Source organism: Callionymus lyra, chromosome 5, assembly GCF_982586985.1.
Source record: "Callionymus lyra chromosome 5, fCalLyr1.hap1.1, whole genome shotgun sequence".
Classification (NCBI taxonomy): Eukaryota; Metazoa; Chordata; class Actinopteri; order Syngnathiformes; family Callionymidae; genus Callionymus; species Callionymus lyra.
In genome coordinates, this window is record NC_141822.1 from 7,611,943 (window position 1) to 7,627,214 (window position 15,272).

Here is a 15,272-nt window from a genome sequence, read left to right on the forward strand (position 1 = left end):
AAGTAGAAGTAGTAGTTGTAGAAGTTGTAGAATTAATAGTAGAAGTAGTAGTAGAAGTAGAAGTAGTAGTAGAAGTATTGGTAAAAGTAGTAGAAGTAGAATTAGTAGTAAAAGTTGTAGAAGTAGAAGTAGTAGTTGTAGAAGTTGTAGAATTAATAGTAGAAGTAGAAGTAGAAGTAGTAGTAGAATGAGAATTAGAAGTAGTAGAATTAATAGTAGAAGTAGTAGTAGAATAAGTAGTAGAAGTAGAAGTAGTAGTAGAATGAGAATGTGAAGTAGAAGTAGAATTTGTAGAATTAATAGTAGAATAAGTAGTAGAAGTAGAATCAGTAGTAGAATGAGAATGTGAAGTAGAAGTAGAATTTGTAGAATTAATAGTAGAAGTAATAGTAGAAGTAGAAAATCAGGCTTTTCAGAATGAAGTAATTTACCAATATTAATGAAGTAAAAAGAGATAAAAATACAACATGCAACATTTTCTGATACAGAAAGAGTAAAACATATGGAAACATGTGTTTGCTTCAAAATAACACAAAACTGAAGGAAACAAATATGATCAAATAATACCGTAAAACATAAAATCGTAAAACATAAAAGTTGAAATAATAAGAAACACTGTAGAGTATGTCTCCCTCTGGTGGTCAGCATTAATAAAGCAGGCTGAAAGCGGAAATACGTCATCATAACGTGATGCGTTTCAGTTAATTTTTAAAACTATATTAAAGCTATCTTATAGTGACTGGCGGGTGACAACAAACCAAATATATTTTATATACTTTTGTATGTTTTATTTATGTCTGATGTATATTTTAATATGGATTCATAGTAATTGAAAAAATTAAAAAGGGTGTATACTTTTTTTTTAGGTAATTAATAAAGTCAAATAAGTCTTTAATGTAATTCATTCGAACTTCGTCGCGAAAATGATTCTACTTCCGATCGAGACACTTTATTTTCCGATGGCTTTGAACGCACCATCGCTCCGCCCTACGGAAGTTAGCAGCTTAGCTTGACTTCTCGACAATCTTACTTTCTGTACCTTAGACTCCAACCAGGTGAGAAGAACGTCTTTGTTGTCTTTATTGTGCGATAAAACGTTTTTATTTTATAACGATTATTAACGTCTCTGTCCAGGAGGTTTATCTGTGAAACACCGCGTGTGACTCGAGGAGCTAAAGATTAGCTCCAGTTAAATAGCTTTAGCATGATGATCCCGTATTTACACGAATACTGCGAGATTTCACTTTTACTGCGTTTTTAAACTCACTCGTAAGGAAAATATATAATTTATTTAAAATACTGAACTCGTGGTTGATGTCACGTCAGTACAGTTAGTTTAATAATCCACGTCATGTTGCTAAAGAATGAACGAAACCCTGTTTAAAGTCATAATAATTTAAAGTTTTATTTTAAATGTTCAGTTTGTTCGCCTGTTAAAAAAAACAAATGTCTAATCTTGACCTGTAAATATGGGTTAAAACGTTTTGTTTTTTTCTGGGTCACACACGAGCTGTTATTGTGTTAATCCACGATAACAGATTATAAATGTCAATGTCAGTCCGGATTATTCTGCTTCAGCGAGTATTGAGGTTATTGAACATGTAAACAATGTCTTTGTTGTACTCGAAACAAACACAGTTTTTGTATTTTTGAATAACTGAACGGTAAAAAGTGTCGTAAATATTTCTATTCTTTTAGGGTTTATATTGAATAACTACATTGAAATGAGTACTGTGGACACGGAGGTAAATATTCAAGTAAATAATAATAATATAATTGTATGTATGTACCTTTTTTTATCAGTGTAAGAATTACCTGCACATTGTCCTTTTAAAATTAACTGAACATACAGTAAATAATACAAATAAATAATAGATAAACCGTTGCAACAAAAATTATTAATCCAAGTGTAGTTTAAATGTAACATCTTATTTGTGGTGGATTAAAACATGAAAGTGATAATAAAAAAAGAGAAATTGTGACTGGAAAAAAGTGTTTAAATATTACAGCGTAATAGTATTATGTAATATACCCAAATACTAAATTTGACAGTATAATTATTTGACATTGAGTACTACTCTTAATCATATTACTACCGCTTTGTTACTTATTTTCTATGTTTAGTATTGGTTCTTACTCTGAACTTGCTGTTGTAACATCTAAAAATGTTTACAGTGGGAAAAATAAATATATATTTTATCTTATATTGGCCGATTTAATACAGTTTAAACTACATTTTCTGCTGGTCTGTAGAGTAGAAATACACAATATTCACAGAATAAGATACTTATGTCGCTCAAATATTGTATCATCAATAGATATATTGTCAAGAATCTGGCAATGAGTACGATGAGTATCATGAGACATGGTCAACGATATGATGTATAGTGATAACTGTAGTAACGAGTATATATTTGTAGTATTGTCCAGTACTTGACTCTGGTGTTGTAGTATTTACAGACCACATGACTCTTGACGAAGTCGTAACTGCTTTTATTTGTTTTGAAACCAAAATATGTCCAAACATCAGCTTTAAAATCTGCACGGCTCACTGTATCCTCTAGTCCTCAGTCATCGTCTGGATCTCGCCATAACAAACACCATGTATTTTTTTTAAGGGAAAGCTGCTGCCATGACGACCTTGGACGACAAGATCCTGGGAGAGAAACTGCAGTACTACTACAGCAGCAGCGAGGATGAAGGCAGCGAGAACGAGGACGACGAGAATCCTCGCAAGACCATCAGAGACGCCAACGCCGTGGAGCCGGAGGTGGACTACAGTCAGGACGGGAGCGCCGTCAACACAGGTGCTCAACACACTCAGAGAACTCAGCCGCACTCCAGGTGAGATGACGCCCGCTGTGTTTCAGGACCCAAGGGAGTGATCAACGACTGGAGGAAGTACAAGCAGCTGGAGGTGGAGCAGAAGCAGGAGCAGAAGCGAGAGATGGAGCGACTCATCAAGAAGCTCTCCATGACCTGTCGCTCTGACCTTGACCTGGAGAAGGACGAGCAGAAGCAGAAGGAGCTGCAGGAGAAGATCAAAGGCAAAGTGAGTAGATCCAAGGGAACGATTGTTTTAAATCAAAGCATGTTTTCTTGTGACATGTCCTCCACTGTCACCACTGTTTGTTTTAACCATTGTGTTCGCTCAGGGTCAAGGTGACCCGAAGACAAATGTGTTTGTGGTATCCCTTGTTTTCAACTTGTTGATTTGGGTTTCTTTTCCTTCTATTTGGCTCTTGTCGTTGTCTTTGTTGACCTGCAGCCTGTGGTTTTATTTATGGAAGTATATCAGTGGCATCAGAAACTCTTGAACTTAAGATTTAATCTTTTACTATTATTTTAAGATTAAAAAATGTGTCGGTACATCGAAAAAAAAACTTTAAAATGTTCTGTGATTATTTTTAAATTATTTTAAAAAATATATTCAATTAAATGTCCATTTATTTATTATTATTTTAAATATATATATATTTATTTAATTAAATATTTTCTAAATTAATGTTGTTTTTTCACATAGTTTGATATTCTTATTCAGTTGTTTTCATTCGTAGCTTTTTAAATTCAAAATATAAATGTTGATATAAAAGCGTCACATGATTGGCTGAATGTTTGATCAAGTAGTTCGGTGCTCGTTTGCTTTTGTCTGCTGACACTATTATAGCAATATTTTATATTGAATTAAAAAGTCTTGTAATTTACAAGGTGCATTTTTGAATTATTGGAATTATAACGTCAAACTCTTTTTGTAATTTCTTTTTAATATTTATTTAAAATAAATTCAACCCTCTTAATGTATACATATTTTAATTATTAAAAACAAAATAATATGAAAAATATTAAACCAAGGAAATGTATTTTTAAATCATTAATAAACTTTGAATATCAAACTATTTGTAAAAATATATATACATGTTTATTTGTGGATATATTCCATTTTTCCCATTCAATTTTATAGTTAAAAACCAATTTAACATTTTAAAATAAATAAAGAAATTATTGAATTTAATGGTTAAGGAAAAGATAAATGCTTAGAAAATGCTTAAAAAAAAGTTTCAACATTTGAAATGTTAAATTCATTCAATATTCTGACGACACTTCTATATTTATTAACTTTATTGTAAATACATATAGAATATTTGATTTATTTATTTATGTTGATCTGAAGCTAGAGTTCTTGCTCTCCTCAGATGACCATGCAGGAGTACAACATGCTGCAGGAGGAGCAGGACGACGAAGACTTCCTGCAGAGATACCGCATGCAGCGGATCGAAGAGATGCGACGCCAGCTGTGTCGCGGCAAACGCTTCGAGAGGGTCAGCGAGCTGCTGAGCGGCGAGGACTTCCTGGAGGCTCTGGACAAGGAGGACAAGAGCACGCTGGTGATGATCCACATCTACGAGGCGGACGTGCCCGGCTGCGAGGCCATGGGCGGCTGCCTGCAGTGCCTGGCCCAGGAGTATCCTCTGGTCAAGTTCTGCGCCGTCCGCAGCTCCGCCATCAGCACCAGCGCCCTGTTCCGGGACAGCGCTCTGCCGGCGCTGCTGGTCTACAAAGGGGGCGACCTGATCGGGAACTTTGTCCGCCTCACCGACCAGCTGGGAGAAGACTTCTTCGCCGTGGACGTGGAGGCTCTGCTGCAGGAGTACGGACTGCTGCCCGACAAGTCGCCCGTCCAACCCAAGACCATCAGGAACGGAGCCATCGTCCAGAGCAACCTGAGCGACGACGACTCCGACCTGGACATAGACTAGACCTTTTGACCTTCGCCACCTTTTTGAGCGGTCGTTCTTTTTTGGGAAGTGTGTCGTCGCCCCTGCATGGACCACGTTTGTATGACGGACTGAACACCGTGAGCACAATCTTGAGGTTTATCGAGTTTCAACTTTTCATTCCAACACTTTTGATGTTTGCTTTCTTTCAACTGTGACTATTTATTAGTAAAAAAATCGTGTGTTTTCCGTATGTTGTCACTCGTACTTTAGTTTCCTAACTTTTAACTTGCTGGTTCATTTCAAATAGTTTATTTATTAAAACAAGTGTCAACCTGAGTTTTGTCCTTTTGTTTTTATTATCCTTAAATATGTTTTAGTGCATCTATGTGACCCTAATGAGGTTAAAGGTCATGTGAAGACGAACCACTTTATTGTCTTTATTTCTAGAATTCATTACTAGTATCTAAATTTGACTGTAGGTCCTATAACCTATTTTTGTTATGTTAATATTATTTAAATGATAATTAAAGCATATTTAGCTTTTTTTCATTCGTTTTTTAATTCTGAGCCGCTCTAGTAGAAGAACTCGCATTTCTCCGATCCTTAAAACTCTTCACTGGCTGCTAGTTTCTTTCAGGATCAACTTTAAAATTCTTACTTTCAGATCTATTCATGGTCAGACCTTCCATCAGTGATCTGATCCAGACTTACACCCCAGCTCGGGCTCTGAGGTCTGTGGATCAGAATCTACTGATGGTTCTTGAACACGGTTCAGGACCAGAGGAGAGAAATCCTTCCAGACTGTTGCTCCTAAGCTTTGGAACCATCTCTGTGTTTGATGATCTACTGACTCCTTCAAGAAACATCTGTGTTTGATGATCTACTGACTCCTTCAAGAAACATCTGAAGATATTCTTATTTGAGCTTGTCCTTGATTTTCTGAGACTCCTGTGTTATCTTGACCTTTTAAGTATATATTTTAATTATAATATTTTATTATTATTATTATTGGGTATTGTTTTGATTGTTCAAGCGTTTTGTGACCCTGGTCTAGAAAGATCTTTACAAATAACATACTTACTTAGAAATGTAACAACTGTTTATGAAGAACTTTATTCATTAAGACATGGGTCTTGAGGTCTGTGGCCCACTTGGGTTGCTGACATGATATTCTGTGGCCCCATAATTTGTTTGTTGTCTTGAGTTTTTACGAGAGAAGGAAGAGTGAAGAACTCTATTTTAGTTCCATTTTAGATGGTTAATAAATAAATATAATCACTCGAAACGTCATTATACAGTAAAGATTTGATACATTTTTAATTAAAATAACACAATTAGACAAAAATAGCCCAAATACACTGTGAAACCACACAATACATCAGTCCCCACAAGCACTGACCTTTGTTGACCCCCGGCCAGTTGAGTTCATGACCCCAGATGTAGGACAATACATATAAATATATAATTTCTCATGTCATACTTATTGTGCACGTGTTCTTAAAAACATATTTTTACAGCTTTAAAGTTAGTAACATGAATATGCAGGTCACGGATTACTTCAATCGCGTGGATAAAAACGTGAATTTGGTTTTAAATTAAATGTTTGACTAGTATTCTGAACGACCTGTAAAAACAGGTTCTTTATTCTGAATGAAGGACTTGCTCAGTAGACGAAGTAAGAAGAGACTTGAGTCTGGAACCATCGATATACAGTAAGTGTATTAAAGAAAAATACAAAAAATATATAAATAAAAGAAAAATGATTTGGCCTTATAATCCGTCGTAGTTTTGTGGAAATAAATATTAAATTTAATTATTTTTAAAAGGATCGACGCTACACATGGACGTTGACGTCATCATCGCAGGTATCGTCAAATCGCGACCTACAGATCAACTCTCGCGAGACCGTGCTCCTCGTGATGACGAAGTGAGATTATATTATTTTTGTTATATTATAACATGAGCGACATTTGTGAGCAAACGATGGACATTAACTGTACAAACAGAAACTCGTCATCTGGGCGAAGAAGCAGAAGGTCATGATCAGCAGGTGGTCTGCCGCCCCCTGTAGGACACTCACGGAACCGTTCAGTTCAAGTCCACAGAAGGCGTGTTCGAGCAGCAGGTGAGTCTCTGCGCTCATACCTGTGGAGACGTTTGTACGTTTAATATTCACTCACCTTCACAGCATAACTCACTATTGTTTTTAGGTAGATTTGGTTATTTACTGTTCAATCAAATACAAGTTGCTTAAAAAAAACTTTTATCGCTTTAATAATAATAAAAAAATGGTTACATTTCAGTAACGACATTAAAATCCTTTCCACTCTAATGACAAACAAAAACTACATTAAAAAACGTTTTTCATTAAATTAGAAAAAAATATCTTTAATAAAAAACGAAATCAAACCTCTTTCCATTTTAACAAAAAAGCTACTTAAAATAGTTTTAAACCTTAATGCAAAATTGACTTTAAAAACTTTTTTCACTTCAATTAAAAAATAAAGACGTTAAAGTTTAAAAATCAATAAAAAACGACTTAAAATGCAACCACTTCAATTAAAAAAACCTTTTTAACATAAATGTCCAGGTATTAATTAAAAGAAAAAGTGTTTAAATGCATTTTTATCTCTCAACTATATTTGTTACTGTTCAATAAGATAAAAGTTGCTTAAAAAAAACTTTTATCGCTTTAATAATAATTTAAAAAAAGTTCAACTTAAATAAACGACGTCAAAATCCTTTCCACTTAAATGACAAAAAAAAACATTTAAATATGTTGTTCAGTAAATTAGAAAAAATGTCTTCAATGAAAAACAAAATCAAAACTTTTTCCACTTTAATAATAAAAAAGCTATTCAAAATAGTTTAACATTTGTATTATTTAGATTTAGTTTTTCCATAGTTGAAGCAACTTTTTCTCATTAAGAATAAACAGAATATTTTTAAACATAATCAAATCCACCTTCATCTGACCTCATACCCACCATGTTGCGACCATTCCTCCCACAGATGCTGAACCTGTGGGCTGTGATGCTCATGGTGGTCGTGATGTCCCGGGTCTACGTTGACAGAAGAGCGTTGACGTTTATAAACTGGACAGAACTTCCAAGTTCCTCTGCTCAACCATATAGTTACCGTTGTTGTGCTGCCACAGCAGGTGCTTGAGCTCCCGCAGAGCCTTGGTCAGGTTCTCCAGCTGGTCGTGGAGCCGGATGTTCTCCTCGATCAGAGCGTGGATGGTGTCCTGGATCTCGAAGCCGTCGCTCAGGAGAGCCAGGAGAGGAACGAGAAGCAGGAACGAGTCATGGATCCTCATGGCGATGCGGTCCGAGCTCTATCTACTCCCACATCTTCCAGAGACTAGGGCGGTGGCGTCAGGACCGAGTGGAAAATGTGTCAGTCGGCGATTTAAAAAAAATCCATGCAGTGATTCTGCATCAGTCCACACGATTGGTTTTAATAAAATATAAAATCGACGTTTGATTCAGATGAAGTTTTTCTGCGCGGACAGATGAAAGCGTCAGGTTTAGGATCAGCAGAGAAGCTCAACTAAGGGATTATAAAAGTAATCTGGGACAACATGGAGAACGATTGATTTGTGCCTAATTACGGCAGGTCAGCGCTGCCATGTGACCATTACGTCCAGCGCTGCAGGACCACTTGTCCCGCTCACTCGATGGCTGACATGAAACTACTTTGCTGGAAGTGAAAAGAGCCAAACATCGATTTCCACAAACAAAACTGTTTTTTTTATTTCATCACGTATGAGTTTAAGCGGTCTTGGCGGCTCTGGTGCGCTTCTTCTTCACCACCACGGGCTTCTGGCTCCTCAAGATGGCGCTGGCGCGACGCAGGGCGGCCTGGAAAAGGGAAGACGGCGTTAGAAACGGCCGGAGACGACTCGTAGAAAACGCTGCGACGTCGTACCATGCGCAGGTCCTTCCTGTACTTGTTCTTGCGGATGATGTGCCTGACGCTGTTCAGGGTCGCACGGGAGTTCTTGTTGATGGTGACCTTGACGTAGGAGGTGGCAGGTTTGTTCTGGGCTGCAGACGGAGATCGGAAAGTTTGTCATTTGAAAACCTCGACCCTTTATTTTGTTCTTCGGCGTCAATGGACGGTTTCAGGGCGAACAATTCTTCCATGCAGTTGTGTCATTTAAACACTAGAGGGCCAAGTCTCACTTAAAACCCATTACAGCAAAACCCTTCCAGTAGTTATTGGACAAATGTCCTTCATTATTGTAGCCCCCACTTCAAATAAGTACCTAATTATAGTAGAAAAAAAAAAAAAGGCACAACATAAAAATAACTAGTTGTTCAAAAGATACAACTATAAAAATGAGTTGATGCCTTTGAAAATTAGTTTTGTATCTGGATGCAACATTTTGGTATCGATACTTTTGACAACCTAACTATACGGTGTTACCTTCTTTGTCACTAGGCTTTCGTTCCAGACACTCGCCCACAATAAATGAATTAAGAGCAGCAGCGCTGTATTCATTTTGTTATTTCTAAGCCTGTGCAAATCAAATAAAACTAGTGACAATAAAGTTGTTGCAAACAAAATGACACCATAAAAAAATTCTTAACTTTTACACCACTGTCTCATTTATAAATTTGTAAGTAATTAAGTGGAGGATGAGGAAATAAAACATGCAAGTTTACACCTCGCATCCACAAACACAATAGCTTGGAAACTCACAACAAAAATAATTAAAATCAGCGACATTTGACAACGGAGTCCCACAAAGAAAATCACAAAAGCCCATTTAAAAAAAAAAAAAAAAAGTTTTTTAAATGATTCACTTACCGCTGCGCTTCTTCAGGACCACGACGATGCCTTTGCCATCAGCAGCCGGCTCCACACCGACCGTCTTCTTGTGCACCAGACCATTGAAGCGGAAAGAGTTCCTGGCCTTCAGGTTGTTGGCCTCCTGTCACAGCAGAGGAGAAAGCATTTGTTAAAGCTTTTTTTCCCCTTCAAATTAAAGTACAGTAGTGGTGTGAAAAAATATATATATACGCTTGAATATTGCTATAATTTGGTTTCAAAACAAATGAAAGCAGTTACGACTTTGTCAAGAGTCATGTGGTCTATAAATTCTGCAACACCAGAGTCAAGTACTCGACAATACTACACATATATACTTGTTACTACACCATCACAATACACTGTACAGCGCTACATACTGCATCCGCAGACATTTGCCTGACCTGTAGCATGTGAACAACTATAACTTCATTGGCACAAATTAACAGTTAAAAGCAACTAATTTTCACTCGTATAGTGACATTTTAAACCTAATATCCTACAGGTACCTCATTAAAACTACCAAAGATGCACCTCTACTCGCAAACATAGAAAATACAAACTGAGGCTCATGTTGTAGCCCTCCAAGATGAATACATTAAAAAAAAATCCTGAATCCGGATCGTAATTCTGATCAGTTTTTCGTCTCATCAACATTATCTCAAATTTGAATTCCATTAAACAGTTTTTAATAGTCATCTTGCCAACTGAATAACTCCTTGACAGAGGCAACATCCCAAAATCTCGGCGATGACTGAGGACGAGAGGATATTGTGGACTCTTGCAGCTATTTTTTAAGCTGATGTTTGGACATATTTTGGTTTTAAAACAAATGAAAGCAGTTACGAGTTTGTCAAGAGTCATGTGGTCTGTAAATACTACAACACCAGAGTCAAGTACTCGACAATACTACACATATATACTTGTTACTTTTGTATCACAATACATTGTACCACGATGCATACAGAAGGATCAATAAATAGTTAACAGTTCTTAAGTGCCTTTTGTTTAAATAAAACTGCTATAAATACAAACTTGTGAATAAGATAGTTTGGACATTTAGTTGTGAAAACATATGAAACAACATTTTGAGATCATTCATCCAAAGACATTTTTACTCTAGACCACAAAATATGCCTGAATTCTTGTGTTTACACTTTGTGTGATGGTTCATTTAGATCAGGCATGTCTTCTATTATTGTATTATTACAACTCTTATTGTGATCTTAGTGACATTTTTCCAGTTCGTTCTAACATCAAATGTGACCCGCTGGGAAAATAGTTTGAACATCCCTGATATAGATTTATTTAAATATAATATAAATATTGATCCAATTGATGTTTTTAATGAATTTGAATCAAGAGATCAGTGACAACCTGCGATTCTAACTTCAGATGCATCTATATTTGACACTCACGGTGCTGTATGTCTGTCCATTCCTCTTGATGAGGAAGCTGGAACAGTTTCTGATGACCATCCACTGCAGGTGGGACGACATGGTGAACCTGAAACAACAAATATAAGAATGTTTTTGAAACATATTTTAACAGTAAGAAAAGTCAATTCGTCAATTTAGCCGTGTGGTACTTTGGTACGGTTAACAGTGGCAGCAAACACTACTAGTTAACCCCTTTAACATTGTGGATTTAATCTAGAAAGTAAAGGAATATTTAATGTAAAATTAATATCGTGTAGTAACCATTAGCGCTAACGTTAGCATCGGTTAGCTCAAGCTAATACACACACCGCACAGCGAGGCCTACAAATACATGCCGGTGTAACCGTCAACTAAAGCCATATTCACGGTTTCTTTTACCATCAAACATTGTCAATCAGACATATAAACCTCATGGTGCGCTTTAATGCGTCTCAACAAACTCACAAAATAAGCAATTATCAGGTTTATTGAGCATGTGTTAGCAGCCGAGGCGACCACGTTACCTTAGAGCGAAGGAAGAGAACTAAAAAGAGGGCGGAAACCGCTTTACACCCTCTCTATGAGGTATCGTTCCGCACGTCCTTATACCATTCCTAGATGTAACAAACGTTCATCCATCAAATAGATACTTTAAATATTTATATACATCTTTTGTGTTGATGTGAACATATATCGAGTAGTTTTTATGTTTGTATATAGCTTATATGAATATTGCAAAATAGCACTACTTTCAGGATACTTGGCGGAGGGGCACTGTTGATTCTGCAGCACATCGTCCCGTAAACGTCATCGATGTACGATTTACAGTCGCACTTTTTATTAATAAGAAACATAGATGGAGAAAATTATTAAAAATAAATAAAATAGAAACAATATAACACGATATAAAACACGGAGAAGAGAAGGATACAAATAATAATAATAATAATTTAAGGAAGATAAAGATACATTTGAATATATAAATCTTAGGTGAACCAAATTAGTAAATATAATACAACATTTTATTGTACATACGTTTATTAATGTACCCATTTGTAGAAATAAAAGGAAATTTAGATTCAGAGTCACTCCATACCAGGGGGTGGCGCTAATGCACCTTTACGTTGCTTACCGAACACCATAAAAGTAGTAGAAGTAGAATAGTGTTTACATCCAGGCAACAAAATAACCAGACGTTCAATACTAAAAATATTACAATCAAAGTAGAAAATGTCGGAAAAATAACCCCCTCAGATCCGCCCACTGATGTGCTTTATTACAAGTACAGATCCTGCGACACTTGAGGTCAATTCGCGAGGGTTTGGGATGTGAACGACATGTAAGTAATATGGAGGAAGACGTGGAGACTCTGGGCGAGCATCTGTACAGTCGGATCTACCCTCAACACAAGGAGGATGCTGGGAAACTCACAGGTGAAACGCCTCTTTGAAAAAATGTGTTTTTTTGTTGATACAATTGTGTTGTTGTTGTTGTTGTTGTGTGTGTCAGGGATGTTGCTGGAGCTGCCTCGTCCAACTCTTCACCAGATGCTGCAGGACGAACACTTGCTGAGCTCAGCTGTGGAGAAGGCTCTGAGGGCCCTTCAAGAGCCCAGGTTCACTTTTAAATACCTCAGTAATACACGGAAAATACACAAGTATTTTACACTGTAGATGTTACTTGTAAGGGATCATTCACTTGTGTTGATGGATCTACTGACTCCTTAAAGAAACATCTTAAGACGTTTTTATTTGTTCAGGCTTTCCTTGATTTTCTGGAACTCATGTTGTGTTTTCAGTTTTATCTTGACCTTTAAAGTATATACTTTATTGAATATTGTTTTGATTGTTTAAGCACTTTGTGACCCTGGTCTGGAAATGCGCTATACAAATAAAAATGACTTACTTACTTACTTACTTACTTACAAGGTGAAATACTGTTTTTATCTTCTTGAAGCTTGAGGGTCAAGTGTGGGACACACGTCTTATCTCTCCGCAGTAAGTTGTGCTGCAAGGATGAAGATGATGCTTCAGCCTCGTCCGACTCTCTAGGGGAGCAGCTGTTTGAGCTGGTGAACGTTTATAACACCGGGCACTCTCAGAAGATCACAGGTAAGAAGCCACAGCATGAATGAAACTTTTAAAATAGATAGATAGATAGAACTTTATTGATCCCTCTGGAGGTCTCATTCGGGAAATTGTTTTCCAGCTCACAGCAACACAGACGATAGATTCATAAAAAACAAGAACAAGAACAAAGTGCAATAAAAAGAAAGTTCAAGTAAAGAACATAGATTAAATAAGAAAAAGGATACAAAGATTAACATAGAATATCATTTTTTCACTTCTGCCCCAAAACTTAGAATTAAACAATCTAATAGCACGAGGAATGAATGAGTCCTTGAGTCTATTTGTTTTGCACCTGGGTAGGAGCATTCTTGCACTCATTCTGCTTCTCTGCTCACTGATGACAGTGTTCAGAGGATAGCTCTCATCATCCATGATGGACAGTAGTTAGTCCAGTGATCTCCTCTCAGCAACTGTCACCAGTGAGTCCAGCTTCATGGAAACCATAAAATGTTGACGAACATATACTTTAGAAATATTAAAGTGTTATTGTTGTTCGCTTTTTTATTTCTTTATTCTATGGCTTTTTTTTCTTCTATTCCATTATTTGCACTAATTTATTTTGTAGTACATATTATATATTATGAAGTAAAGTCTGTCAATTATACAACTAGGTACATTTCAGTCACACATATATACTTTATTGAATATTGTTTTGATTGTTTAAGCACTTTGTGACCCTGGTCTGGAAAAGCGCTATATAAATACAAATTACTTACTTACTTTTCTTTGCGTCATTTTCTTTAGCCTATGTTCTGGAAATTTGTCATCCCTTGCACTTTGTTCTTTTTATCTTTGCATTTGGTTCTTGTTTTTGAGAAACTATCGTCTGCTGTGAACTGGAAACCTCATTTCCCGAAGGAGATCTCCAGAGGGATTATTCAAGTCTATCTAATTGAAATTACTCAAATCTGTTCTTGCACTATTTGTGTACATCATTCTATTTTTTATAATCTAGGTATGATTAAGGGAGAAGGGTTTTTTGTACAAGGTTCATTTATTTTGTAGCTTTTTTGCCGGATTTTGCCGTTACTAACTGTAAAAAAATAGGACTGCAAGTCACACATTTTCTCGTCAGACTTTTAACAGTTTTTTCAATAACATTTAAGACCTTTTTACTCGCATTAATACTTAATGTTGCGCTGCCTTTAAATATATGAATATTATATTAGCTTTGATGTGTTTCCCACCACAGGGATGCTGCTGGAGCAGAAGAAAGAAACAATCCTAAAACTTCTATCGGATCCTAAACTGCTGGAGGAGCAGGTGACCTTTGCCCTGCAGACTCTTAAAGAGTGCGTTGCTGAATAACAGTTTTCTACGAATAAATGCTACGATACAAAATAAATGTTTATATTTGAACGTCAGGCAGAGGGTGGAGGAGACGGACGTCAGCGACTCGTCGGACGTCGACGACAGAGAGACGCTCGGAGAGAAGATCTTCTCACTGGTGGAGAAGTTGGATCCTCTTCGCGCCAACGACATAACAGGTCGGATCGGTCCGTCCCGGGTCTTCAGGCCCAGAGAGCTGATGGTTGATGTTGTGTTGCAGGAATGCTGCTGGAGATGGACTCGACCGCTCTCCTTCAGCTGCTCGCCGATCGACCGACGCTGCAGGCGGCTGTTCAGAAAGCACAAACTGTCCTGGACACGCAGACTTTTTCGTTAGTCTGACATCGTTAAAAATGATGTGAACCATTAATTGTGAACTTGATACATTTGAACCAATTTAACAGATGTCGCTTTTAAAAAGAGGAAGTTGAATGAAGATTTTATGGAGTTTTTCCTTATAAATGGCCTCATTGAAGGCATCTATAAGTAAGTTATTGTCCTAAAATGTGTTAAAATGCTGAAAGAATGATAATTTCTTTTAGGTCTTTTTTAAATAAAATATAAATGAACCCTTCGTGCAAAAATACTTGTCGTTAAATTGTTGCCATGTGAGACAGAAGAAGTATAAGATTCTTATATGTATTTTGTATTTACGAACAAGAATTTACTTTTGATATACATTTTTAATGAAAATATATGAAGTTGCATTTTCCCCTTCACATCTTAGTTTAAAAATATAAACCCAAGTCTTCATGAGGCTTCAAGTACTTCCAAAAATATTGATTTTAAGAATAAATCTGGTTTAAATCCTTTCCTTCCACCCGACCACACAACAACCAAACCCTGCTCATGAAAGAATGACC

The 15,272-nt window shown here is 36.6% G+C and overlaps 4 protein-coding genes across 5 annotated transcripts; 2 read left to right on the forward strand and 2 right to left on the reverse strand.

Moving 5' to 3' along the window:
• Nucleotides 1-971: 971 nt before the first annotated feature.
• pdcl (phosducin-like) lies at nucleotides 972-5,054 on the forward strand. 2 transcript variants are annotated; one of them, XM_087790654.1, is made up of 4 exons: nucleotides 972-1,055; nucleotides 2,619-2,807; nucleotides 2,871-3,052; nucleotides 4,194-5,054. In XM_087790654.1, exons 2-4 carry the CDS (start codon nucleotides 2,633-2,635, stop codon nucleotides 4,755-4,757), a joined length of 921 nt encoding a protein of 306 aa, XP_087646780.1. In that variant the 5' UTR covers nucleotides 972-1,055; nucleotides 2,619-2,632; the 3' UTR covers nucleotides 4,758-5,054. The 2 variants fall into 2 exon arrangements, with proteins under 2 accessions (XP_087646780.1, XP_087646781.1); XM_087790655.1 differs by lacking the exon at nucleotides 972-1,055 and adding an exon at nucleotides 1,203-1,269.
• A 1,654-nt stretch (nucleotides 5,055-6,708) lies between these two features.
• On the reverse strand, nucleotides 6,709-8,037 carry LOC148079198 (uncharacterized). Its single transcript, XM_087792273.1, has 3 exons — nucleotides 7,857-8,037; nucleotides 7,706-7,780; nucleotides 6,709-6,863 (listed from the first exon to the last, which is right to left on the reverse strand). Exons 1-3 carry the CDS (start codon nucleotides 8,035-8,037, stop codon nucleotides 6,709-6,711), a joined length of 411 nt encoding a protein of 136 aa, XP_087648399.1.
• Nucleotides 8,038-8,447: 410 nt separating this feature from the next.
• On the reverse strand, nucleotides 8,448-11,045 carry rpl28 (ribosomal protein L28). Its single transcript, XM_087790656.1, has 4 exons — nucleotides 10,952-11,045; nucleotides 9,534-9,657; nucleotides 8,649-8,767; nucleotides 8,448-8,581 (listed from the first exon to the last, which is right to left on the reverse strand). The coding sequence occupies exons 1-4, from the start codon at nucleotides 11,030-11,032 to the stop codon at nucleotides 8,492-8,494; spliced, it is 414 nt and encodes a 137-aa protein (XP_087646782.1). The 5' UTR covers nucleotides 11,033-11,045; the 3' UTR covers nucleotides 8,448-8,491.
• A 1,035-nt stretch (nucleotides 11,046-12,080) lies between these two features.
• LOC148079200 (uncharacterized) lies at nucleotides 12,081-14,993 on the forward strand. Its single transcript, XM_087792426.1, has 6 exons — nucleotides 12,081-12,384; nucleotides 12,461-12,566; nucleotides 12,950-13,062; nucleotides 14,273-14,372; nucleotides 14,446-14,567; nucleotides 14,630-14,993. The coding sequence occupies exons 1-6, from the start codon at nucleotides 12,300-12,302 to the stop codon at nucleotides 14,749-14,751; spliced, it is 648 nt and encodes a 215-aa protein (XP_087648552.1). The 5' UTR covers nucleotides 12,081-12,299; the 3' UTR covers nucleotides 14,752-14,993.
• Nucleotides 14,994-15,272: the final 279 nt, after the last annotated feature.